Genomic DNA, 27,623 nt, shown 5'->3' on the forward strand with positions numbered 1-27,623 from the left:
TATATAAAAACACCAGATATGTTTATTATAACAAAAGTCCTGATCATTTACAGAGGAGGGTCTGGCTGCAAAATCTCTGAGCAGTGGTTGGAGGAAATGTTGTGTTCGTGGTTCTCCTAGCAAAGAGAAAAAAAACAAAAACAAAAAAAAAAAAAAAAACAATTAAGTTTAATTTTTGTTAAAGGGAAAAGACAGAAAGCAGGTCTGGGCTTCAGGATATCAATGTTTTCTAAATGTCAGCTGCAGATCCTGCCAGTAATAGCACTTCCTGTTACAGGCTAACAACGGTATTCCACTGCCTTGCATATCTTACCATGCATCAATACGGAGTGCTTTTTTCAAATAGTGCTGCAGCCACTAAATAATCAGGTTCCTATTCATTGCTTTCTATGGCTCACCGTCTTTCATTTTCTGTTTGTAAGACAGAGGCCACTATGACCTCTCCTTCTCCAGGGCCATATGGGAAAGAGTGTACACAGCAGGCTGACAATACTGCTGCTATTCAAGAGGCAATGGCTTAGCGTTGTCAGCCTGCAACTGGAAGTGCCGTTACTGGAAGGATTTCCAGGTAAAAAAACTTTTCCAAAAATTTACAATTATTTACTTACATAATCTCTACCTAGTGAGACATGTTGCAAACACTTAAAAATAGATTTTTGATATACATTTTAAAGAGAACCTACCATGACAAATGAAAGGTCTTGTTGATAGGCAAACGGCTGGTTTCCCTTACAAGAAATAGCGGCAGCAGCACCAGAGAGCCAATTGAAAAAAAAAAAAATCGTCTGGGATGAAGACAGTATTGGTATTTACAGTATTGGTAGCTGCTGACTTAAACTTTTCTGAAGGAGCCTCGAGCTTGCACGCGTCAGTCCTGCATGCACTCAAACAGCAATAGTCCCACACATGTGAGGTATCACCGTGAATGTCAGATTGAGAGCAGTAATTCAAGCACCAGACCTCCTGTGTAAATCTAAAGTGGTAACCTGTAAAGCGTCACCTAGGGATAGTAAAGTTTACATTTTTGTTGCAGTTGCACTGGTGTGCACAATTTTAAAGCGTGACAGGTTTGGTATCTATTAATTTCAGCGTTACATCATCTTTTAGATTTTACCAAAAAATTGGGTTATGCATTTTTTTTTTTTGCAAAAAAAATCAAAAGTGTATTCTTTCCAAAAAAAACCCCAAAAAACTGCATTTGAAAAGCTGATGCGCAAATAATATGCAACATAAAAAATTGCAACACCCATCAATTTATTTTCTAGGGCCTCTGCTTTTTAGAAAAAAATACAGATTTGCACAAGTAAACAAATGTGCCAAAAAAACACCCATCTTTAAAATATGCCAACAGAAATCAAAATCAAAAGATGTGACCTCATCACAGTCTATCTTAGATATTTTAGCAGCAAGTAGCTTTGCTCTAACATCAAAGGCTGGAGAATCTATTTTTCATGTGGGGTCATAAGGTCTGAACTCACTTCAATGGGTCGATAAGCTCCCAGCCTAAAACGGCAGCATACAAGGTCCACAAAGAACTCGGCCAACCCGTGGATCATACCTGCAACCAAGGAGAAGCATTAGTGAGTGAGAGAGAGTGACAATAATAATGCAACTCCACCCACATTTTTTTCTATTATGCCATGTGTGAGCACTTGGTATCAGCCTTCCACAATCCATATACAGACAAGCTCAGACTGGGAACGAGAGAAGTAGGACAAGGAGCCAATCAGGTGTGCAGCAGTGCAAGTAGCATGCTGATAGGAATTAAAGAGCAGAGTGACAAAAATAGCCTCTATTCTGCTGCTTCTACTTTCTCTTGCCAGGTACCCACCTGATTTTTATCCGCTGCAGTTAACACCCACAGGTTCCTGCCCCACCCTCTGACTGCACAGTTAATAGAAGCAGCACACAGATGAGCTCATGTCTGTCACCCTGCGCTCTCCCTCTATCTGCCCCTTGAACTGCAAAACCTGATTGGCTCCTTGTGTTGTTTCGCCTTCCTGTAAAGGGACTGTGAGAGACTGATACTTAGATTCAGGTAGTCACACTGTTTGCATTAACGAAATACATTAAAAAATGATTACTTCATACAGCACTGCATTAATTTGTGTCTTTTTTGTGTCTCTCTGGAAATTAGACTATAAATAACATTTTCAAAATGCAACCTCAAAACTTGCCTGTGGTGGTGAATATGCCGCCAATGATGCCGCAGAGTTGCACAAGGAACTTCCACAGTGGCATGTGGTCTTCTGTGACTGTCACCATCAGGGAACTGATGTCATACTTCATGAATATACCAGAAACGCCGTGGCTACCTGTAGCATGATTGATCACACGCTCCTGTAGGGGAAGACAGACTACAGAGTATCAGAGAGTCTGTAATTAGTGTGCACAACATATGTTACCAAATAAAATGGAGGAAAGGTAATTCTGCTATCCATGATGACCAATTAGATTCTTCCTTTTATGTTTTACCCTTCAACAACTCCAAGCAAATAAATTAATTTCACCCCACCAGGGACTCCCTTCGCTTTAGCAGACCTTGCTTTGCAAATGGCATCAGGGCCTTTTTTCCTGGTTCAGAAGATGCAACATCATCATTAAAATGTCAATCTTACCCAAATTTTCATGTCCCTTTCAAGCATTGCCAATTTGTATACCCTCGAAATTCTCAAACAAATGAACGCCCTGCTAGTTCATTTTATTTGGGCCCACAAAAGACCTAGGCTACAACGATGACTCTCGACTTTGCCTAAATACCATGGTGGCACGGCGGTACCTGATGTACATAAATATTACCAAGCAGCCCATATGGGGAGACTTATTGACTGGTGTAGACATGTTGAACTTGAACTATGGCCACAGATCGATCAATCCCAAAGCACAGTCCCATTGCGTTGTGCGGCCTGGTGCTTTGCAGACCTTTCTCCCAACCTTAAAAACGCATCCGACCCTGGGACCCACATTGAGTATCTGCTCCTGGATATGCTCTACTACCTCATTATCTGTCCACTCCCCCCCTTTACCCTATTGTGGAGAATCCTCGCTTCTCTCCTGGACTGCACGGGGGTTCATTTCATGCACTTTTAGACTCGCAATGTTACCAAGGCTCGCATTTTCTGGGATCCACACATTGGCCCTCATTATCAGCATTGACTTCAGCGAGCAGCCGCTATCATCTAGACTTCTGGAGTGCCTTACAGCTCCGACACTTTTTGAACTCCCTTCCACCTCCAGACAGTTTCCAACGACAGTTGACCCCCTTTAAACAGTTGTGGGAGGAGACGGGTCCCCTCCCCCACTCAATCCACACTGCCATTCCTCCCGTCCTCTACAGGGAAGTGATTCTTAATGGCTGCAGCAGCGGGAGGAGAGGAGTCCACTCAGGCTGCTGGGCGCGGCTTGCGGTCCGAACTAGACTGTCACTCGGTCTGAGTCCGGACCACGCTCCGCCATTTAGTGATGCCTACTCTAGAGAATGTATTAGTCTCTAGGATGTCTTCTTTTGTAGTTAAAAGCTTGGTCTGCTAAACCAGCTTGTAAGACGGCCTTATACACATGCTTTTTGACAGTGAACGCCTATATGGCAAATTCCTTGATAAATTCAGGAAAGGTTTCCTTAAAACTGTCCCAGAGGGGACCAATGTCCAATTTTCATGCTGCATTAAAACTTGGGTGATCAGATACCCTGCTCCCCAAATCATTATGGTACCTTCTAAGCGGCCCTGTATCAGGGCCTGTGAATATGCAGTCAGGGAGTTCCCTGGTTCCACCCCATCAAGCCCATTACAGCTGCCCTCAAACTTTGGAGCATGCAGCAAAGCTTATACAACAAGAAGATGCAGTCCTATCAATAAGCCACATAGGTTAAACCAAATAAAAATTTTTGAAACATGGTATTCTATGTCTATTTTTTTTTTGTTTAATAAGTTTTTATTAAAGAAAATATATCATGTATACAATTATAACACAAATCTTCCATTATTTTAACAGCATAGGTTATAGTACTCGTAGAATTCACTACTTAGTTAGTTTTATCAGGTGCGTCCAGGAAGTTACAATGAGTCAGCTATACAGCTGATTTGGATAAAGAAGTGTGAGCTAAGTGAGCACTATACATTAAATGGAATTTAAATAAAAAATATTGCTTTAGTTTAACATAAGTATACATCGAGACAAGATAGTGGTAGAGAAGGAGAGAATAGAAAAGAAAGAGTTGAAGGTGGGAAGGGGAGAGGGTAGGAAATTGCTGGCATACTAGACCATGTATTGAGCAGAGGGGAAGATTGTCATGAATGGGTGTTTAATGGCTATGCTAGAGTGTTAGGGTTGAGGGGTTAGAGCAGGAGGTCCGTATATGTGGCAGTAGTCTGAAATTTTTTCCAGGATTCCCAGGTTAAAGAATGTTTCTGGGAGGTCCCTCTAATATTGTGGGTGATACTCTCCATAAGGTATACATTGTCAATCATTTGTAGCCAGGCCTTCATAGAGGGAGTAATTGGTTGGCCCCACAATGTGGGGATTAAGGCTTTGGCAGTGTTTAGTAGATGAGGAATGATTGAGTGTTTGTACGCCTTTATGGGAGTTTTTGTGACATGAAAAAGAATAGCCCATGGATCATTTGGTATTTGAACATCAGCTATCTGAGCAATTAGAGTGCGAATATTCTCCCAATACGGTTCAATCAATGGGCAGAACCACCATATGTGTGCGTGAGTAGCTTTGTTCCCACAGTTCCTCCAGCACAATGGGGAACTGGTGGGGAACATTTGGTGTAGGCGAACTGAGGTGTAATGCCACCTAGTGAGCAGTTTATAGTTGACCTCTGTCATTCTTGAGGCTATGGACGAGGTGTGAGCAAGTTGGAGGATCCTATCTTTTTGGTTGTCAGTCAGGGAGAGACCAAGGTCAATTTCCCATTTAGTCAGGTAGGAAGGGGGGTCTGGGTTTTGAAGTGTAATAAGAGCTTTATAGAATATAGAGATGCTATGTAGAGGGGGGTCTTTTGGAAAGAATATTACTTCTATATCGTTTAAATCGCTGATGCCCCTAAGTGGAGTAGAAAGGGAGCTTAAGAAGTGTTGTAATTGGTGGTATCTCCATTTATCTAGGAACGTGGCTGGTTTAGGGGTGAGGAATGAAGATAAGGGTTTAAGTGTTCTGCCATTTAGAACGTGATGTAATAGGAGGGGTTCCTCTGACCTCCATGTTTTAAAACCTGGATCCAAAAGGCCTGGTAGAAAGTATGTGTGATTGAGAAGAGGTAGCAAAGGGGAGTCATAATTCCAGGAATGTTTTTTGTGTAGTGCGTCCCATATATCCAAAGAGGAAATGGTAAGGGCCGAGGTGGTGTGGGCAAGGTTCCTGTGGGAGCGGGGTATCCAGGGAGCCATTGAAAGGTCCACTCCACTCAGGTGATATTCGATTTGTACCCATAGCTTCCTGCCAAGGGCATATTTCCATTCAGCTAGTCTGGCCAGTACAGCTGCTTGGAAATAGGCTTTAAAATTAGGAAGTGCCAGACCACCTGAGCATTTGGAGCGGGACAATAACTCCCTGGATATTCTAGGGTGTCTATCCTTCCAGATAAAGCGGGAGACCAGGGACTGTAAAGTAGTAAAAAAACCCACCGGGACACCTAGTGGTAGCATTTGAAAAAGGAAAAGGATGCGTGGTAGTATGTTCATTTTAATTATATTAACCTTCCCTAACCAAGTATGTGACAGGTTAGACCATTTTCGTAGGTCGGTTCTGATTTTATTTAGCATGGGGATGTAATTATATCGGAAAATGGATTGAAGATTAGAGGTGAGATAAATACCTAGGTATTTCAAACAGTTTGATTCCCATCGAAAAGGAAAAAGGGGTTTGAGGAAGAGAGTCTCGGCCTTGGGGATGTTAATGTTTAAAATTTCGGATTTAGATAAATTTATTTTGAAGTTAGAAATTGATTGAAACGTGGAGAATGCAGACATCAGATTCGGAATCGAGATCCGAGGTTGTTGGATAAAAAATAGTACATCGTCTGCATATGCCGCGTATTTATGGGATCTGTTGCCTATTTGTATGCCTTTGATGTTAGTATTGTTCCTAATTGTGGCGAGAAAAGGTTCTAGAGTGATAGCAAATAGAAGAGGGGAGAGGGGACAGCCCTGCCTGGTTCCGTTATGTAGGACAAAGGGGTCGCTCAACGTTCCGTTAATCCTGACTTGAGCCGAAGGGTTAGCATAAAGAGAAGAAATACGGTGAAACATTTTAGGACCCACCCCCAAATGGCGTAAGGTCAGCTTAAGGTACTCCCAGTCCACCCTATCGAAAGCTTTTTCTGCATCAGTGGAGAGGAGTAGGGTGGGCTGGGAGCACCGCCGAACGTATTGAATCAGAGAAATTGCACGAAGGGAATTATCTTTTGCTTCTCTAGCGGGTATAAAACCTGATTGATCCGCCGAAATCCAATTTGGTATAAGGGGAAGTAAGCGGTTTGCCATAACTTTGGCAAATAATTTAATGTCAATGTTTATTAACGATATAGGTCTAAAACTATTACAGAGTGTAGGGTCCTTGTCTGGTTTAGGGATGACTGTGATATGAGTCAAAAGTGATTCTGGGCGTAAACCTGAAGAGTGGGAGATTGAGTTTGCATATTCAGAGAGTCGAGGGAGCAGGATGTCACTAAATGTTTTATAATATAAAATCGTGAGTCCGTCAGGTCCAGGGGCTTTACCAGAGGGGGAGGACTTCAATGCTGTCTGGAATTCCTCAAACCGAAAAGTTTCTTCTAATTCTTTAAGGACAGATATGGGCAATTTGGGAAGATTTGCCTCTCTCAAGTAGGATAGCATACGGTTTCGTCTCTCCTTACAAGGGAGAGAGGATAAGTCATTTTTGACATTATATAGGTCCGCGTAGTAGTCTCTAAATGCTTTAGCAATATCTGGGGTTGCTTAATCTTGGGGATGAATGATTGCGACAGTTTAGTCTTTAGTGATCTAGCCAGCATTCTACTTGGTTTGTTCCCCCATTCGTAAAATTTTTGCGACAGACGCTGGAATCTTCTCTTGGTGTCTAGATTAAGGAGGGACTTCAATTCCTCACGTTTAAGTGTGAGGGATTTAAGGTGTTCATTATGTAAAGAAAGTTTATGTTGCTTGTCTAGAGCCTCTATCTGTTGTAGAACCTGGTTAATTTGTTGACCATGCTCTCTTTTTATCCGTGCACCAAGCTCAATGAGCCGACCTCTAATGGTAGCCTTATGAGCTTCCCAAACGACCGAGGGGGAGGTGTCAGAGGATTTGTTTTCCCTAAAATATTGCGATAAGTGGGAGGCTAGCATAGAGACCTCTGCTTCATTAGTGAGAAGGGAATCGTTAAGCCTCCAGTTGGTGGTACGTCGGGGTAGGGAGGGCATGGTCAATGTCATCGACACAGGTGCATGGTCTGAAATTGATGTGAGACCAATGTGGGCAGAGTGTAAAAAGGGGAGATGGAAATGGTCTAAGAATATATTGTCTATTCTAGAGTATGATTGGTGTGTTGAGGAGTAGTGTGAGAAATCCTTCTCCTTAGGATGAAGAAGGCGCCAAACATCCATCAATTGATGATCAAGAAGCCGTTTTTTCACAAATTTCAGTCTTTTGAAAGAGATATTAGAACGGCTTTGTGATGTATCAATAATGGGGTCTAACGGCATGTTTAAATCCCCCGCTAGAATAGTAAGTCCTGTGGCAAAGTGTGACAATTTAGTCAGTATTTGGGAAAGGAAGGCAGGTTGGTCATGGTTCGGGCAATAGATATTTGCAAGCGTGCATTGGACATTTCCAATGAATCCCTTGAGAAAAAGGAAGCGACTGTAGTCATCCGCAAGCATGTCAGATAGCCTGAAAGACAAACCACTGCAGAAACCAATAGCTACACCTTTGGACTTATTGGTGTCTGACAGGCTATAGTACCACCGCGGAAAGTTAGGTGAGGTAAGTTTAACAGGTGTTGTGTGGGTTAAGTGCGTTTCTTGAAGAAAGGCAATGGAACATGTAGCTTGTTTAAGTTCACGATATAATTGATGTCGTTTAGCAGCAACATTAAGACCCCTAACATTGTAGGATACAATCTTTACCTTAGCCATTTAAAAAGAGAATGAATATTTTCAGTTTGTCTTGCCAAGCATACCAGCAGAGAGGGGGAAGAGGGGGGGGGGAGAAGAGAGAGAGGAATAGTAGGAAAGAAAGAGATGAGAGGAAGAAGGAGAAGATAAACATATACAATAATTATACATGTAAGTCAAAGAACTTGTGGGAAATGAAAAAATATCACGCAGAAAACTGCAGTGGTCCCATTGGGGAGAGAGAGAGCGAAAGGCCATCCCAATCCTTAAACAAGGATTAGATAGGATATCTTCGGGGCCATTCACGCTCGCCATCCCCAGGAGGAGGTGGGGGGTGGTGTTACGCTATGGGGGGGAGGTGGGGAGGGGAGTGTGCCCCGACAGCACACGGCCTGTAGAAGAAAAACATATTAACAACCCGCCATTAACAAGAGAACAATGAATTCCAGTCGGAAATATGAAAACCCATGTAAGTGGAACCAGGATCAATAAAAACAATAAGCAACCTACAAGGAATCGCAAATGTAGACCAATTGGAAACATGCAACAATCAACATAATAATAGAGAAAAACAAATATTGGTCAGTTTACCGATGAGTCCGCCCCGGCTCCGCATGCACAAGTACAGAAAAGAGTAAAGAAAAATTCTATATGCACATGCAAACACAGCGGCCGGGTCCGGACTCAGCCGAAAGAGCCTTTTTGTAAGAAAAAAATGATTTACATTATTAACAATAATATGGGTGAAAAAATAAATGTTTTAGCCTTGTGTTTGTGCAGAGCCTGGGAGAGAAGCGCGACTCCTCTTTGAGGGGGTCTTTTTCCAGACAGAGTCCATGGGACATGAGAATTTTGGAATCGAATCCTGCCAGCCTGGAAGTTCCATGGGTGAGAGATGTAGGTCCTGCAAAAAAGTTGGAAGTTCCTCAGGAAATCTCAATGTATGGGAACGACCATTTTTTGTAGCAATCAGGCAGGCAGGAAAACCCCATCTGTATGTAATCCCATCAGATCGTAAGTTATCCAGTAGCGGTTTTAATGCTCTGCGGCGGTCCAGAGTATCTTTAGAAAGATCTGGATAGATACTGATGGTGGCACCGTCAAAGTCAATGTTAGGTAAGCCTCGCATCTTTATCATAATGGCATTTTTATCTTCAAAATAATGTAGGCGGCAGATGACATCTCTGGGCTGGTCCGAGTTAGCGTTACGGGGTCGTAAGGCCCGATGCACACGGTCGAAGCGTAATGGTGCAGTGACAGGGTTACCCAGGATGGTATTAAAAATGCCTCTTATAGAAGGTTCAAGATCAGTATCCCTAGTGGCTTCCGGCAACCCTCTAACTCGGATATTGTTTCTGCGGTTACGATTTTCGAGGTCTTCGAGCTTATATAAGGATGTACGGTGAGCAAAAGCCAGCTGGGTAACAGTGTCCTGCAGTTCTTTAATGGCTAGTGCCTGCGTGTCCTGTCGCTGCTCCGTTTCCTCCACCCTGACCAGGAGATGTGACATATCAGATCGAACAGCAGTTATTTCTTTTTTGATGGATTTCTCCAAACTGTGAAACATACCTGCAAGTTCTTTTTTGAGGCCGCTCATAAGTGCTGACATTTCAGAGCCTACGGGGGATCCGGGATCATCCATAAGATCCGAGCAGCAGGAAGAAGCTGGAGAGCTCTCCCTCACAGAAGCAGCGTGGGATGATGGAGAGGCGCTTATTCTCGAGGCCCTGTCTTGGTCACCGCGTGCGTTGGCTAGGTATTGCTGAATAGAACCTGTGGAGACTGGAATAGAGAGTGATCTCTTGCTTGAACGTTTAACAGGAGCAGAGCGAAGCTTAGGTGTTTTGGCGGGCATAATTGGAGCTATATGGCCGATAGCTGCAAGGGGCACCCCCCCTCACATCTGAGCAGTGTCACATATTCATCAAAATGTTGTCAGCACCTGGAGGGGTTCCCATTTAGGTGGAGCACAGGTAACAGAAAGTGTACTCTAGTGACAGCAGAAGAGCAAGTAAAATTATTAAAATTATTGTAATTAAGCAAAAATAGAGGCTGTAAAGGTAATGTGTCAGATGAGAGAGGAACTTGCTGAAAAGTGAGTGCTGTAGAAAAGTTTCAATGAGAAAGGTAGTGGAGAAAAATGGTTATGGGAGTACTTGGAGCACCAAGATGGCCGCCGACCTCCAGGAATAGGCCGAAGCCGCAGACTTTCCTAGTGATTGTATCCGGTCGGGCGAGCGCCTTTTTCAGTGCGAGATGTAGGCTCAGAGCGGATCGTAGGTGGGGAGGGGAAGCTGTTACTCACTGTGTCCCAGGGGTCAGGCAGGGCAGATCCATCCCAGGCCGGTGTCCAGCTCTTTAAGATAGTGTAGGTCAGAGGCTCCAGGTATATAGCAGGCCGCGGGGTAGCGCCAGGCCGTAGTGCAGCGGAGCAGAGGAATCGGGCTTACAGGCAGACCTCGGGTGTCCCCCCTCGCCGTTCCCCCGACAGGTTGACAGCCACTCGCCGAGGATGAGCGTCCGCTCGGCTCCCGGCTCACTGGGGCGGCAGGCTAGAGGCTCCGAACGGGCCGTAGGCCCCAAGATGGCGGCGGGAGTCTCTGCCAGGAGCAATCTATAGGCCCGGGGTATTGAAAATAGCAAGAGCCACAAAAATAACACTCCGGGTGTTAAGCAGGGTGGTTCCAGGGGCTGATATAGTATAAAGCAGGCTCTCAGGAGAGAGTTAGAGCTTGGATGGCAGCAGATTCTCTGTAGCTTGGAAGAGCTCAGCCAAAACACGTCCTCCACCTTGCTCATCCAGACACGCCCCCATTCTATGTCTATTTATAAACAATTGCAGAGATGCATATTTTCTTCTTTTTTTATACTTTGGCACCTTTTTACTACAGAAATAAGGGAAGTGCAATCTGAATGGTGGACATGTAAACTTTTTACTTCTAATTCTTTGATTCTACTGCATTAAAATCCTAACTGAACAACCATTTAATTTGCAGACTCACCCTTTCTGTCACCGAGAACTGGTGGGTGTCTCCGTAAACTTTGCGGGTGTGCAGTTTGGTTGGGACGATGGTGATGAAATATTGGTACATTTGATTACCTGCAAAAACCAAAAATATATAGGAATTCCAATAGCAGCCATATTTTCTCCAGTGCAGGGTAGACTACTGAAGTAAAGTGAAAAGAAGTTGCACCACTGCCAAATTGCCCATTTTCAATTAACACATTTCACTCCAGGAGGAGCTTAACCATACTCCCTTACTTAAAGCCACGCCTCCAGCCAGGGGTGCCAAGGCTACAGGGGACATGTCCTCCTTCCAAATACACAAAGCAAAAGTGAAAAAGGCTGCACCACCAGTCACATTCAGTGCGTGTACCTGGAGCGAGGATGGTTCCCCTAAAGCCTTGGCACCCATGGCTGGTGGTGAGGCTTTAAGGCTACCTTCAGTAGTTCCCCTTACTACTGAAGGTTACTCTTGTTTGGGTGGTAGGGTCAGCTCTGGTATTAGTCCTTTCTGTCACCTTTCATAGGTGCCAGTGAAAAAAAACATATGATCATATGATTCCAGCTGCTCACCACTGCATGCTAGTAATCCAAATACCCATGTTACACTATCGATTTTACAGCTAGTGACAGCTAAACAGCATCAGGATCACTAGAGAGAGGGCAGAGAAAGGACTTTCTTTCTAACAAGGGACAGTATGCTGAATTTAAGGACTGATATTATAGTAACAAGTGGATAGTTTCTCCGCCCTGTTTAGTGTGGCCTTCACTGGTGAGTTTTGCAAGATTCGCAAGTGTGATATGGGCCTTAGGATACAACTTCCCATTTTAATCTCCTACGCAGGAGTGTTCTGTTTAGATGTGCGTCTGCACCATCTAGTGGCCTTTATTAGGTAATGCAGTGCCTGGTCCTGACAACAGACACCAAGTCTCTCAGGACTGAGCGTCACTCACGTAATGACCCGTGAGTGCAGCTCAGTCCTGGAGCACTCTGAGCGCATCCTGATGAAGTGAGCCCTGGGGTAGACGTGGGCTGACCTCACAGGAAATGGGCAGAATGACCGTCATTCTGTCCGAAGAGGATTGCTGGTGTTGGAAAAAGAAGGAAGCCAGATACATTGCTGTGGGTGTTTCTTTAAATACAGTTTATATTCAGGAATTGTTGCATGCTTATTTTATTGCTCAAAGAGTGAAAAAAGTTTTTTTGTGGTACAGCAGATGACAAAATATTCTTTATTAAAAGGAAAGATCCACTTACTTTCTTCTGCAATTTTTTCCGTACCATCCAGGGGGTTTATAATTCCCGGCATGAGTTCGCCAAAGGACATGTGGTCAATACGATGAGAGAAGTTGTAGCCTAAATTAGGGAAGGGACACAAGCAATCAGCAAATCTAATTTTCACATTAAAAGTGTACCTGTCAGAAAAATTAAGAGACCGATGTTGACCACAATAATTGACCCCCCGTTGACTGGTTGTCATATTTTGGCTTTAATAGTCAATATTTTGAGCCAGCAAGAATAGAAATAAGGAATTTAAAATTCTCTATGAATTTCTGTTACTGAATTTGAGTTCCAGGCTTACGCCTCAGAAGTATAGAAGCCAGAAGCAGCCAGATAACCAATATTTTCAAGAGACCAGAAATGGCACCCCAGATATTTCGATTTGGACCTCTGTTCTGACACAGTGCACAGAAATATGGGTCTCCAGCAGTCCAATATATCCCCTTTACAATACTCCAATCAGCAATGCTGTTCAGGAAGCATGAGGATTTATAATTTCCTATTTTTGTAATAAATTTTGTCTGTTAAAACGATAGCTGCATAAGAATCAGGTACATTTTTTTTTTTTTTAAAACTCTGTTGATGCCCTATGAAAGCAGATATTTAGACAGTAGTGGTGTCTTGAAGCTTTCTACTATGGGCTTCGGATTTTTCATTTTTTGGCTAACCTTGAAAAGGTGTAGGGCTTGGAGGTCTGTTCACCAGTTTGGTTGTTATTCGCAAATTTTAAATAAACACTAATGTCCTGTACACACAGTCGGATTTTCCGACGGAAAATGTGTGATAGGACCTTGTTGTTAGAAAATCCGACCGTGTGTGGGCTCCATCACACATTTTCCATCGGAATTTCCGACACACAAAGTTTGAGAGCAGGCTATAAAATTTTCCCGACAACAAAATCCGTTGTTGGAAATTCCGATCGTGTGTACACAAATCCGACGCACAAAGTGCCACGCATGCTCAGAATAAATTAAGAGACGAAAGCTATTGGCTACTGCCCCGTTTATAGACCTGACGTACATATTTTACGTCACCGCGTTCAGAACTATCGGATTTTCCGACAACTTTGTGTGACCGTGTGTATGCAAGACAAGTTTGAGCCAACATCCGTCCGAAAAAATCCATGGATTTTGTTGTCGGAATGTCCGATCAATGTCCGATCGTGTGTACGGGGCATAAGAGAACCAAGGGAATAAGAGATCATACTTACTGTCATGGCTCACAAGAGCTGCCAGGTGGGCATGGCCCCTAGGATGTGGGATTGCTCTGCAGAGAGATAAAAAAAAAGTAAGTGATGAGGTATTCCAAAAAGAACTGGCCAAGCACTGACAACAGATTAGAACACACAGGACAGACCGTGTTGGGTCTTCACTTGTCTGCATTAAGCCCAACATTTGTGCGTTTGTTTGTTCTTTTGTTTATCTGTTTATCTGACACTTGGAACAAGCGAAGGTTGTTCACTGTTCTACCGACTGTTCTTTATTGTTTCACCAAAACAATTAATAAAAAACATTGAAACAGAACACACAGGACGTTCCCAGGAAATCGGTATATGGACTGCATGTTTACATTGACACAAAGTCAAAGGGCAAAAAATTAAATATCATTCTATGAATTAGTAATGCTAACCAGAAAACACTGCAGCTGTGCTAAACTCATCAGGAAGTATACTGCATTTAGGCCGGATTCACACTTATACGACACAACAGTCGTACCACTTTGGATCCGACTTTGCCCTACGTCTTGAAGTCCGACTTCAATGAACAGGGCCACCCCCACACCAAAGCACCTTGTCCCCATGTGGATGAGGACAAGGGCCTCTTCCCGTCAACCTTGGCCGTTGGGGTCTGCGGGTGGGGGGCTTATCGGAATCTGGAAGCTCCCTTTAACAAGGGGCCCCCCAGATTTCGGCCCCCCACCCTATGGTGAATGAGTAGGGGGTACATTGTACTCATTCACCAAAAAAAAAAAAAAAAAAAAATGTCAAAAATAAAACACATTACACTGGTTTCTAAAGTAAAGTAATTTATTAAGGCAGCTCCATCGTCTCTTCTGATTTTCTTCTCCCCTCTCTGGGTCTTCTAGCCCTCTCTGGTTCTTCTCCCTCTGTTCTTCTTCCAATGTTGACTCGACACTCTCTCCTGCTCTAATGCTGGGTGCGCGGTGTGCCACTACTTATATTGGCATGGGGTGGGGTCACCAGAGGCTCCACCCCTTATGACGTCACCACCCCATCATGCCCTGGGCAGTGCCGTCAAAAGGGGCAGGGCCTTCCGGATGACATCACCCGGTGACCCCGCTCCATGCCAATATAAGTAGTGGCAAACACACACCCAGCATTAGAGCGGTAGAGAGCGTCCAGTAAACATCGGAAGAAGACAGCAGAGAAGACCCAGCAAAAGAGCAAGAAGATAGCGAAGAAGACCCAGCAGAGGCAGAAGATGGCAGACAGAGGGAGAAGAACCAGGGAGGGCTAGAAGACAATAGAGGAGAGTGGAGAGGGGAGAAGAACCCGCAGAGGCAGAAGACGTCAGTGGAGGAGGCAGAAAAGCCAGAGGGGGGAGAAGAGATCAGAAGAGAGCTGCCTTAATAAATTACTTTAAAAACATGTGTAATGTGCTTTATTTTTGACATTTTTTTTTTAGGTGAATGGGTAGGCGTACAATGTACTCCATACTCATTCACATAGGGTGGGCGCCCCCCCTTCTTAAAGGGGGCTACCAGATTCCGATAAGCCTCCCCTCCTGCCCCAAAGCACCCCCCCATGTTTAGGGCATGTGGCCTGGTACAGTTCAGGAGCGGGGGGGTGCTCGCTCGTCCCTGCCCCCTTTCCTGACCTGCCAGGCTGTGTGCTCGGACAAGGGTCTGGTATGGATTTTGGGTGGGACCCCCATGTCGTTTTTTTTGGCGTGGGGGTTCCCCCTTAAAATCCATACCAGACCGAAGGGCCTGGTATGCTCTTGGAGGGGGAACCCATGCCGTTTTTTTTTTTTTTAACTTGACATGGAGTTCCCCTTCAAGATCAGAACACAAGTCGCATGCCAAAGTCGGATCAGTCAAGATGACGATCCGACTTCAGTGATATTCAATGGGCTGAAGTAGGATCAAAGTCGGACCAAAGTAGTGCAGGGAGCATCTTCAAAGTCGAACCGACTTGTGTCAGACCAGTTAGGATGGCTCCCATAGGGAAACATTGATTTTCACATATCATGCGACGTGAGCTCCTAATGTTGGAGCGTTTGTCGTACCAGTGTGAACCCGGCCTTACTGGTAATTGCAGCGCTAAATTATCTGCTGCAGCTGTGCAGGGGGTGCTAGGTTGTGCAATATTCCTGGAGTACTTGACCTAAACATTCACACAACTCAGCAACTGGTTTCTCAGGCCACCAGATTCGTGTAGTGAAAATTCACTGGTGCATTGGAGCAATACCTATAGGAAAGCAGAAGCCCTAGATCCATGGGACTGCTCCCTTAATGCATTTTAGGATTAAATTTTGACCCACATGCCAATAATATTCTCTATTAACCCTCTGCACACTGCCATAGACTCTCAGATAGGTCTAGCAAAACTTTGCATATATTGCAATACATGCTGGTTAACTGAGTCAATGATCCATCTCTGACCAGTAGCTACTCTGCTGTGCAAAACGCAGAATACCATACTTACTTATAGCATACTTTAATGGAAATATAGCGGTTGATTTACTAAAACTGGAGAGTGCAAAATCTGGTGCAGCTGTGCATAGAAACCAATAACCTTCTAGTTTGTTTTTTTGTCGAAGCTTGATTGAACAAGCTGAAGTTAGACGCTGCTTGGCTACCATACACAGCTGTACCAGATTTTGCACTCTCCAGAATTAAAAGCTGCCTGCCAAAAAGCATGCAAATGGTGGTAACATTTCTTAGAAAGGCCAAATGACTGCCACAGAAGCAACCTATAAGCAATGTTTATTTATGAAATAAAGATTTTTTTAAAGTTAAGGAATTGAAAAAAGATACAAGATAGATATTTATAAACTTGTTTGGGCACTCCATTTTCTTGCGACATCAGCAAATGAAAGTCTGAAATAGGAAAATACACATCCATCTTATCCATTGGGAACCAATCCTAGTCTACTCAGTACTACTAGGCAAGCGGGATCATTGCTGTATATAGGACAGGCATTGATACACATTTTGAGTAACAAAAATAATAATCCCTCCATCACTTCCTTTCGGCCTCTGGTGACATGCAACACAGATAGACATACTTGCCCACAGTGATGTGGAAATTTCCAGCCACTTTATTAATTTCCAGGTGCCCATGGATCCGGCAGGCGCTCAGCGGCTCTGTAGGTGGGTGTTCCCTGCAATCACAGGTGAAAATGGTTAGTTTGGATGTTTGGCCTCACGTATAAATGGTCTAACCAGACATGGTGCAGTTCTCTCCCACCGGCCAATTGGCTTCTCCTTTTCTTGCTGCTAGAAGGGAGACTGTTCTTCAGTCAGCAGTACATTAGTACATTTCCTGCCAGTCAGGACCCTGCACATTCCTCCATGTTTTTACACTGCCTCTGTTTCTGCAACACATTACATCCTCTTCATGCTGCTCTGCCAACTACAGCAGCAGAACCCTGACTTAATGATTGAAATACCCTGTTGTAGGGGTGTGGACACCTGCCCTGTAAGGGGTCGTATACCTGCCCTGTACTTCTGGGCTTTACACTACCTCCAGTTCCACCAGCCAAGCCACTAACTTCCTCCTGGACACATTAAGTTTGATTTATTAAAACCGGAGAGTGCAACATCTGGTGCAACTATGCATGGTAGCCAATCAGCTTCTATATTCAGCTTGTTCAATTAAGCTTTAAAAAAAAAAAAACTGGAAGCTGATTGGTTACTGTGCACAGCTGCATTAGATTTCGCACTTTGCAGTGTTAGAAAATCAAACCCATTGCATCCCCTTCTCACTCTGCTCTGCCACCTCCAGAAGCAGAACCCTGGTTGAGATTCCCTGCTGTAGGTCAGACACCTGCCCTTCACTTCCTCTGGGCTTTAAACCTACCTTACCGTAGGTGGAAAAAAATCACTGTTCTCACAGTGTATGGGCACAGTTAGGACCCTGCACATTTCTCCAGGCTTCTGTTTCTACCACATATTGCAGCCTCTCCTCACCGTGCCACCTCCAGTGATTAAGAAACCACGCTTTACATCGCATTCCCCTCTTCACCATGCTCTGCCATATCCAGTGGTGAAACAGAAGTTAAAATTCCGTGTTTTAGGAGTTAAGACATTTGCTATGTAGGGGGTCAGACAACTGTCCTACAGGGGGTTAGTTACCTGCCATGTAGAAGGTCACGCACCTACCCTGCACTTCCTATGGGCTTTAAACTACTTCTGTTTGAGCCAGCCCAGCCACCATCTTCCTTCCGAATACACTTTCTCTCCTCACTTTTCTCTGCCACCCCAGTTGTGCAACCCCTTGGGGATCTTTTGCAAAACATTAGGGTTCTGCAGAACACTGATTGAGAAACGCAGCTGTAGGGGGTCAAACCTCTGTCCTGTTGGGGGTTGCACACATGCCAGGTCGTGCAACAGCCCTGTAGGGGAGGGTCAGACACTTGCCCTGTACGGTGTTCCCCCACTTCCTGGCAGCTTTCTCTGCTGCATCTGCCTCTTGGAGGACAGGAGGGTGTCACTTTTCTCACTGGGTACAAGCACAGTTAGGCCTCTGAAGATCTTCCAGGTTTTACAATGCCTCCATTTCTGCCAGCTCAGCCACCACCCTCTTTACAGACACACTGCGACCTTTCCTTATCCTGCTTGGTCACCTGCAGCAGCAGAACCCCCGGGGACCTCTTGCAGGACCCCCGTTGAGAAACCCTGCTATATAGACTATAGTTCAGAATGATAGCCAGGAGCTAGCATTTTTCGTCAACAATGGCAACCTACATAGTTCTTCCCTGACAGATCTGCTCGAAGATTAAATGGTTAGAAATGATGGGTTTCGGATGCCAATTTGGATGAGTTTTTTCTGATGATTGATTCTCTCACCTGGGAGGAAGGGCGGTGACCGAGCTCTTCATAGCACTTTTAAAGAGAAGATCTTGCAGTGAGATTTCATCTTGTAATCGGTTCTGGATCTGCTGCAGCATCCTGCACACACAGACAGGGTATCTTAATGAGACATCACTCAGCAGCCCCTCATACATCCCTCCTTAGTCCTTCCCCATACACATCCTGCAGTTTTTACAGATCCTCGACTCCCACAGCAACCCAAACTTCTGCAATTCCCCCCCTTACTCTCCACCCCCATACTTCCCTCCTGCAGTCCCCTCTATACCATATCCCAATACTTCTCTCTTCATGCAGCCCTTCCCTACACTCCCCTACCTATACTTTCCCCCTTGCAGCCCGCTTCATTTTCCACCCCCTGTATACCCTACATCCCCTACACACACACATCCAACTATAGCCCTTCCTGTTATCTCCATATTCCCCCCAGTACTCTTCCCCTCCAGCTCCTATCTCACCTTTGCCACTGCCGCTGCTGAGGGGTCAGGTCAAAGAGCACCTGGGAAATGAGGTTTACAAAGAGCGGTTGAGTTTTATTGGTCTTTGTGAGAGAAAAAAAAATGATCACATTTATGCATTTATAGTTTCAGATTGAGAATTATAATTAATTTACAGGATTGTATACTTCTCCATAGGAGATTAGATAGTACAGTCACTAGCAATGTTAAATAACTAAAAGGTCATGATAAAATTAGTCACACAGAGATTCTATTGTTTTCAATCAGTTTTGGTAGACTATGCTTGTACTGAAAATTTGCACAACAGATTGATTGTCCTGTGAGCCCGAAACAAAGTGTCAACTCTGAGCAGAAATACTGCCTACATTATGTATTTTATGAGACACAGCCCCATTGATGAAAAGGAAAAATAGCTGCGCTAAAGGTTATACAGTTTAAAGTGATAAACCATTGTGAATCGAATAAGTGAAATTACGGATAATATTAAATAATTATGAATACCAGTAAAAATAATGAAAATACAATTGCAGGACACAATATTGTAAATGTTGTGACAATACAGTATAATCTTGCGACAATACAGTATAATCTTCCACCACCATTGAGTGCTGATCACCGTAAGAAATAAGCGCTTACCAGAGGCAAGCAAAGAAACAGCTTGCGGCTATAACCCAGCCAAGGCCTTTATGTGGGGGATCATGGATGGATCACTCAAACTTCCACCGGGACTCCGTATAGCTGCCACCCACTAAGATGTATGGAAGTGGGTACCAAGTATTGGCCGGGAAAACAAAAACGAAGCTCCCATAGTGTATTACCGTAGTTAAATTTATTGTAAAAAGGTAAAGATTGCACTTACAGATAAAAGTAGATAAAAAAGCATGTAAAGCCGGCTGGCTTGCGAGCGGCCGTCCGCTCGGAAGGTCTACCGCGATGACGTCAGCGCGTCCTCATCATCGCGGTAGACATTCCGAGCGGACGGGTGCTCGCATGCTTTTTTATCTACTTTTATCTGTAAGTGCAATCTTTACCTTTTTTACAATATATTTAACTACGGTAATACACTATGGGAGCTTCGTTTTTGTTTTGTTGATCCCCCACATAAAGGCCTTGTCGGGGGTATAGCCGCAAGCTGTTTCTTTGCTTGCCTCTGGTAAGTGCGTATTTCTTACAGTGATCAGCACTCAATGGTGATGGAAGATTATACTGTATTGTCGCAAGATTATACTGTATTGTCACAACATTTACAATATTGTGTCCTGCAATTGTATTTTCATTATTTTTTCTGGTATTCATAATTATTTATTATCCAGAATTTCACTTATTCGTATCACTCATTCGATTCACATTGGTTTATCACTCTAAACTGTATAACCTTTAGCGCAGCTATTTTTCCTTTTCGTTTTCTATAGGTGTATGTATTCCACTTATTAGTTGCTGCTATGTTTGTTTTTTAGGCTTAGCGCGGTATCCACCCTTTTCCTACAGCCCTATTGATGACCTAACTTTTCACTGGTTTTGTTAAGTGATGTAGCATGTTCACCTCTCTGCCTTGTGGACAGTGAAGGAGCAGCAGAAAACTGATAAGATGATCCTTCTCCTCGTCTCAGCTTGCTACCTGCCAGCACTTGTGCATGCAGGAAAGCCTGATTGGCTATGATTGCTGGCCCTCCCTCTCAAAGTCTTCGAATTCTAATGTCCATAAGATTCACTGGAGGGTGGAATAAAGTTGAGCAACTGCTGGTGTGTGGAGGCCATCAAAGTGAACCTGTCACTCTACACTAGGTTTGCTTTAAAGCATTCATTCTCAACCAGGGTTCCGTGAAACCCTAGACTTCATCCAGAGGTTTGCTAGGGGTTCCTTGAGCTGTGGTTGGTTGATTGACCTCCCCTTTTATTATGCCCATACAGTTAAAGGGCAAACACCTCTTGTCCCAGTCAAAGGCACGACACCAATGATCTTTACTGGTGCCATTCTGACCACCACTGTAGGGCTTTCTTCTGACCATCAATGTAAGGGACATTTTCCCCACTAACCCTTGATGAATTGGTTCTCCGTGTACCCTCTAAGAAAGGCTGCTTTAAAGTGCACATTCATCTAAAATGGACATCTCAGCATATAGTAGATAACTACACTCATACCAAAATGCTCCTTGTTCTGTAACTAAACAGATTCTATGACCCCAATAGTTTTCAAAAAAAGAAAAGAAAAAAAAAAAACAAAAAAAAAAAAACATTGCACTTGCCGGCTCGTACACCAGCCCTTCTGACGATGTCACCATGGTCTCAGCCAGATCCAGGACATCAGCGCCGATATCTGGAGAATACAAGAGATACTATATTATGAAGAGCCAGAAAGTAGACAGAACAGTGCCACCTGCTGCAGAACAAAACTTACACTGGCATCTCATTGCTACTGTGATGTCAATATTCAGCCGGAGTTTACTGGAAGAAAAAAAACAGACAAGTATAAAACACTCATCGTGGAAATGAGGCCAGTGGAAAAACGTAAAAACTGAGACAAATTAAGAATGCGAGAGAATTAAAAAAAAAAGAGAAGATTAAAAAATGCTGGCAGCATCCTACCTTAAATCTAACATGAATAGCTTTATTGTTCCAGACAAACTTTAGACCTCCCCCTGTGACATTTTTACCCAAAGACTGGCCTTTATTGCAGAAAGAAGGGAGAAGCAGTTACATGTCCATAAACCTAATGAATGACCCTGCTAAAATAATAACAATACATCTTGTATTATATTTCAAACAATGTTGTTAGGGCTCGTTCACACTATTGCTGGTCTCTGAAGAGTGATCTGCGTTCTCCTCACCGTCTGCTTTAACCCGCTGAACCCTGCACTAGCGATCCGCAACTGTATGCAGTGCACGTGGTTGTGGGGCACCTCCTAAAGAGATGGTGTATATTTCCTGCCGCAGTTGCAAAGCAACACAGCATGTGTACACCCCAGGTTGATGCCTCTGCAGCTAAAGGGGATGGTAATTTTTTTTTTTGGGGGGGGGGGGGGGGGAGCGGTAAAAGTGTGACCAACCCATTTTACCGCTCCTGTGAACAAGTTCACCTTTGGGAACATGTTGCACGTTCCACGCATTCTAGGGTGGAACATGCTACATGTTCCGTTCTTGAAGCTCTCCCCCCCCACCGATGGCGAGGGACCTCACAGACATATCATTAGAGGGGAAGGAAGTACTTGTAGAGAAATGTGTACACATTGCAGAGATTTACTGCATAGGATTTTTATATTGCTCTGATATACACTTTTATTAAATTGGTACAAAACGAAATACAGTGATCAATCCCGATTGATTATTCTGCGTTTTTTTATGGACTTAACAGTTTAAGTGTGGAGAAAAAATTCATCCCTATTGACAACAAGTCAATCTTAATGAATAAAATGTATCTATTTTGATGACTGATATTTGAAATAATTGATTGGTTTTCAGCATAAAACAAACTCTGAACATTTAATCTAAATCAATTGGCAATCATTCTACAACTGACCATTGCATGTATGTCCGCCATTACAAATGCATGTTTCACAGAGTAACTATACATGCAGCCCACAGCCACCCATCACATTTTGGCTTTTATCAGTTGCACCTCGTTTAAACTGGAATACTGAGTGTCTGTTCACACATGTGAGGTGATTGTTGTTTTCACACTGGAAGAAGAACACCAGTCACCACTAGAAAACACAGTAAACAATTGTTTTCTATGTGTCCTATTCACATTAACATGTAACCCGGAACTGCATTGCCATGAGCTATGGAAAGAGTAAACATACTGCATTTCAACAGAGCACAGGAAGGCACCACAATCACTGTACAGCAGCACAATGCACCGTGCTACTGTTCGGTGACATGAATGAAGTGTAATTTTGTGAACTTCACAAAAAAGGTCCTACAAAAAAAAAAAAAAAAAAAAAAAAATCTGTGTGATGTGACAAAACGTACTTCACGCCACCATCTATCACCGGCTCACTGCAGCCAGAATGGAGAGCTGCCCATACACTAAACAGCTGAGGTTTAGTGTGTGGGCAGTGTGAACCGGCTCTAAACCTGTGCTTTTTGATGTGCAGAGATTTCTATTACCTGGTGAAGTCTTTGTCCACTTCATAGTCGTATCTCATCCAGGTCTCTCGATACACGAGGAACTCCAGCACTGTCAGGATGCCCATGAAAGTGAAGGCCAGGAGAGACACTGGGATGGGAGACACAAGAGACACAGAGTCAGACAAGGGACCTGCAAAACAATGATCTATTAATGGAGCAGCTTTCTATCTGCTGAATGAAGATGACACAGTAGGTCAGGGGTCGGCAATCTTGGCACTCTAGTTGTAGTAGAACTACAAGTCCCATGTAGCACTGCAAGACAGGTACAGACACGACAGAGGCATGACGGATTTGTAGTTTCACCACAGCTAGAGTGCCGAGGCTACCTACACCTGCAGTAATCTGTCGAAAAGATGCACGGACACCGTTTTTTATCGGCGAGTACCGATACTTTCGGTCAAGTACTCGCCGATACCGAGTATCGATACTTTGCGGTGCAATTTTCATTAATACAAAAAATTTTTGGCGCAAATCGCACTGCAAAGAATTGCATGCAATTTGAACAGGATTGTAGCGCAATTTCTATCTAAATTGGATTAAAGCGCCATCTAGTGGGCAGTTTAAAAAAAAAAAAATGTTAGAATTCAGAGTACATATCTGGCCACATGCAAAATAATCTACATAGGTGTCCCGGTCCACAGATGGTAGCAAATCAGGGCTGCTGGAGGAGCTTACAGGGCTGAAAGAGAAGCTCCAGGACCCCGTGGGTATAGGGTGAAAGTGATGTCAGCTTGGGGGCACAGACAGCATCTCATCCAGCGGCCCCGATTTGCTACCAAATATGCACTGAGTGATAACATTTTTTACACTGTCCAGTAGATTGCAAATTAATCCCTTTCTACACACGCACACACACACACACACGCGCACACATGCACGCACAGACACACGCGCGCGCACAGACACACACACACACGCGGTGGGGGGAAATCGAATGCGATTCAGACAGGTATAGCACTGCCTTCCTGTTCAAATTGCATGCGATTCTTTGCAGTGCAATTTGCGCCCATTCATTTTGCAGTGACACAGATTGCCCTGCAAAGTATCGGTTTCGGTATCATTTGGGCAAGAACAAATACTCACTCAAATGCATACATACATATACACACATACTTTATTTTATTTTATATTGGGTGGTGGGGGATACAGCACTATACACACTAGGTATGTGTAACTGTATGTATCCCATTACCTGCAGGCAGCTGTTTCTGGTAACAACCTTCCCTGCAGGGCCGTATACTGCCCTAAGTGGATATCTTTTAGTGCTGTGATGGATAACAGCAGTGGCTGCTGTAGAAAAAAGCTGAGCTGCTCGCCCGCCCCCCCTCCGCCATTCCAAGAACTTGTATTACTACTCTCCCACAATGCATCACTTTCTGTAAATGGAGGAGGAGCCACTAAAATACAGGATCTCCTCCGCGCATTTACAGAACACGATGCACAACTTTGCTCAGTAGCAACCGCTAATGTTAATCTTTCCAGCACTGAAAGGCAGCCGCTCAGGGCAGTATCCAGTGGCTGTGAAGAGGCATTGAAGGAAGATTTTTACCAGAAGCAGGTAATAGGATACACATCATTACACATATCTAATGTGTTTAGTACTGTACCCCCCCTCCCCCCAAAAAAAGGGACATACTAAACTTTAGCTTTGAATGTTCTGTTTAGGGAGTACAGCACATAACATGTGACTCACCGGTTCCCCGACTCGCTGACGTCTCTACATAGCTCTCAGGGACCTTGGGAAAAGCATCAAGCTCTTTGACCAGACTCAGCGTCTTCTTGCGGCTCAGGCGCCTCATGTTTCTGACCTCCTTCCCCTGGAACCAACAGCGACCAACCAGTGATGACCGTCACAGGAGAGATCTGTACACAAAATGTAACAACAGTACTTGTTAAAGGGTTATTCCACCCAAAAGAGATTTTTTTTTTTTGGGGGGGGGGGGTAGGTGGGGCCTTATAATCTGAGTCGGCCCCTGGATTCTTATGTCTTTGATGCTCCAACAGTGAGATCTTTATAAAATATACTCCTAGATCTGCCCCTGTCCACCTGGGAGATTTGGGTGTCCCCCACCTGCCTTGGTGCGTTTCAACTTCTCTGGTTGCATTGTCCATCATCTGAATTAAACTGATCCTTTAATAGAGAAGATGTCCTCACTCAAACTGAAATCAGAGTCATGGGGAGATTAATGGGTGGTGGAAAGACCATACACAGTCTGGCAGGACTTCCAACATCCATTTTCTGAGTCTTGGATGTCTCTGGTAAATGTCTCTGGAAATTCGATCTTATTACCTCCAGCACAGGCAAACAGGATGTAAGAAGTGATGCGTGAACACAGACAGGAGGAGCTGTGCAGGGCTGCAGTCACCATACAGGAATTACAGACATCTGACAAGACAGCTACTGTAAAGGCTTGTGGGGAAAACCAATGTTACTCCTTTAACTGCTACATGTTGTATCGAGGTGGCAGTAGGGGGGTGGCTGCAGCTATTGTTAATGTGTAAATGGGACAAGCCCATGGCTGACTGTCTGGCCGCCACCTTTTTGTCCCCTATGTCATAAGAACATTTTTTTTTTAGTGAAGAAAAAGGTTTTTGTAAAAAATGTAAGTTTCACCAAAGCATTTATATGCAAATATACTCCTTCCCCCCCACCAAAACATGTTTGGACCTCCCATACATGCACAGACAAATGTAAATGCATGTGTTGGGGGCACCAATACGTTGATTGCCCTACATATTGCTGTGCATGTCGGAGTGACAGCAATAATTGTAGGCCCTTTATTAAAGTGGTTCTAAAGGCACAAGGTTTTTACCTCCATGCATTCTATGCATGAAGGTAAAAAACCTGCTCTGTGCAGCTCCCCCAATACTTACCTGAGCCCAGTCGCGATCAAGCGATCTGCACAAAAGCCTGGGCTAGCTATAGAATCTCTGCCTCCTCACTGGCTCCCGCTGCAGTCAATCACAGCCAGTGAGCCAATAAGGGGAGAGAAAGAGAGAGCTGTAGCTCCGTGTGTAAATGGACACACAGAGCAGTGGCTTGGGTGCCCCCATAGCAAGCTGCTTGCTAAGGGGGCACTCTGCAGGAGCGATGGCTGGGGACCGGAGAAGAGGAGGATCAGGGCTACTTTGTACAAAAACATTACACAGAGCAGGCAAGTAGAACATGTTTATTTATTTTTTTTTTTTTAAACTTGCCTTCAATAATTGCTTTAACTCTAACCTCATGACCTGTACAGCTTTTTAAAAAACATTGCCTATGGAAAATATAGGGCACCAAAAGTTTGTGGCCATTTCACGGGTGCACGCAATTTTAAGGCTTGACATGTTGGGTATTTAATTACTCAGTGCAACCTCATCATTTATATTTTACAAAAAAAATGGAGTAAATGTATTGCATTTTTGTGTCCTAGAATTAACTTTAGTGCATTTTTTTACTGAAATGTTGCTTTTCCTAAACCGTTACGTGAATATAATGCGGACCTACCACTATTTTATTCTATGGGGTGTCTACTTTTAGAAAATAATGTTTTGAGAGTTTTATGTAATCTTTGGGCCTAAAATGATTTTTGTAAACGTGTGCAAAAAAAGGCTCTGGCGGTGAAAGGGTTAAAGCAGACCTCCAGGCCAATCACGAAGCACAAAGATATTGTACATAAGATAGCTGATTTACCTGCCAAATAATCTGTATCACTGTCCATGCAGTCCTGAGATTTACACAGCTTTACCACATAGCACAACCCAGTCTTGACAGGGCGGGAGACCTGATTTGTTTCTCTGCTGTAGTTCAGTAACACCTACAATTCTTGTCCCTCCTCCTGCCTGTGACTGGACAACAAAAGGAGAAGAAGCAGCAGACTGGTGAGCTCATCTCTCCATTTTCTCCTCCTACCACAATGCTCCTTGCAGTGCAGCACAACTGATTGGCTCCTTGTGCTGCTTCTGCCTCTCCCAGTCTGGGCTCTACTGTACAAAGTGCAAGAGGCTGACACCAAGTCACAATTAGGAGCTTACAGCGCTTGCATTAAAAAAAAATCATTGATGTAATGAATACAGAGCACCAATGTTGGGGTGTCTGGTATTCTCATATTACAATGGCGGTGGAGGGGCGGCAAGTTTGGCAACCAGGACACCACAGATGCTATTTCTCCATCAGATTTTGGGGGACTCTGTATGGAGTGACGATAGTAATCCACACCTGGAGATAAGGACCCCACACAGGTCCACTTTATTCTGCAGAGAGGGAGGTCTGCACTGCACAGGGGGTCAATGCTGACTACAGGGACAGTCTTTACCCCTCCAGGTGGGGGGGTCCTGGATAATCCATACTGGGTACAAGGCAAAAAATAGCTGGTGTCTCACCTGGTGATATTCCCGTGTTCCCCCCTCCTCAGGTGACAGAGAAGCTAGCAGTTGGATCGAGGAACATCCCTTGAAGCTATGCCTGGTCGTTACTTCCGGCCTCGTCAGCACTAGCCTGCTGACAGAGCCCGGCGCCTACTATCCCCATTACTAGAGACATTTTTCCTGAGCCGTTCCCCATCTATTACACCAGGAAAACGGTCTTCAAGAAAATGGCGGCAGTGCAAATCATTT

General features: G+C 44.1%; 1 protein-coding gene across 3 annotated transcripts; it reads right to left on the minus strand.

Annotated features, from left to right (window-relative positions):
* On the minus strand, positions 1 to 27,531 carry ERGIC2 (ERGIC and golgi 2). Of its 3 annotated transcripts, XM_073621690.1 has the most exons (15): positions 27,390 to 27,517; positions 26,701 to 26,855; positions 24,721 to 24,890; positions 23,007 to 23,115; positions 21,298 to 21,344; positions 21,146 to 21,216; positions 18,900 to 18,982; positions 18,421 to 18,522; positions 16,638 to 16,733; positions 13,598 to 13,653; positions 12,364 to 12,462; positions 11,104 to 11,201; positions 2,178 to 2,340; positions 1,479 to 1,558; positions 1 to 116 (listed from the first exon to the last, which is right to left on the minus strand). In XM_073621690.1, the coding sequence occupies exons 3-15, from the start codon at positions 24,824 to 24,826 to the stop codon at positions 48 to 50; spliced, it is 1,179 nt and encodes a 392-aa protein (XP_073477791.1). In that variant the 5' UTR covers positions 24,827 to 24,890; positions 26,701 to 26,855; positions 27,390 to 27,517; the 3' UTR covers positions 1 to 47. The 3 variants fall into 3 exon arrangements, with proteins under 3 accessions (XP_073477791.1, XP_073477792.1, XP_073477790.1); XM_073621691.1 differs by lacking the exon at positions 26,701 to 26,855 and having other exon boundaries at positions 18,900 to 18,940; positions 27,390 to 27,531; XM_073621689.1 differs by lacking the exon at positions 26,701 to 26,855 and having other exon boundaries at positions 27,390 to 27,531.
* Positions 27,532 to 27,623: the final 92 nt, after the last annotated feature.

This window comes from Aquarana catesbeiana, linkage group LG03, assembly GCF_042186555.1.
Source record: "Aquarana catesbeiana isolate 2022-GZ linkage group LG03, ASM4218655v1, whole genome shotgun sequence".
NCBI lineage: Eukaryota > Metazoa > Chordata > Amphibia > Anura > Ranidae > Aquarana > Aquarana catesbeiana.

Coding starts and splice junctions, on each gene's coding strand:
- ERGIC2 (XM_073621689.1), bottom strand. CDS start 24,826: ATGAGGCGCCTGAGCCGCAAGAAGACGCTGAGTCTGGTCAAAGAGCTT. Junction 21,217..21,297: donor AGTAGCAATGAGATGCCAGT/GTAAGTTTTGTT, acceptor TGTATTCTCCAG/ATATCGGCGCTGATGTCCTG. Junction 1,559..2,177: donor CGGCATATTCACCACCACAG/GCAAGTTTTGAG, acceptor CCTTGGTTGCAG/GTATGATCCACGGGTTGGCC.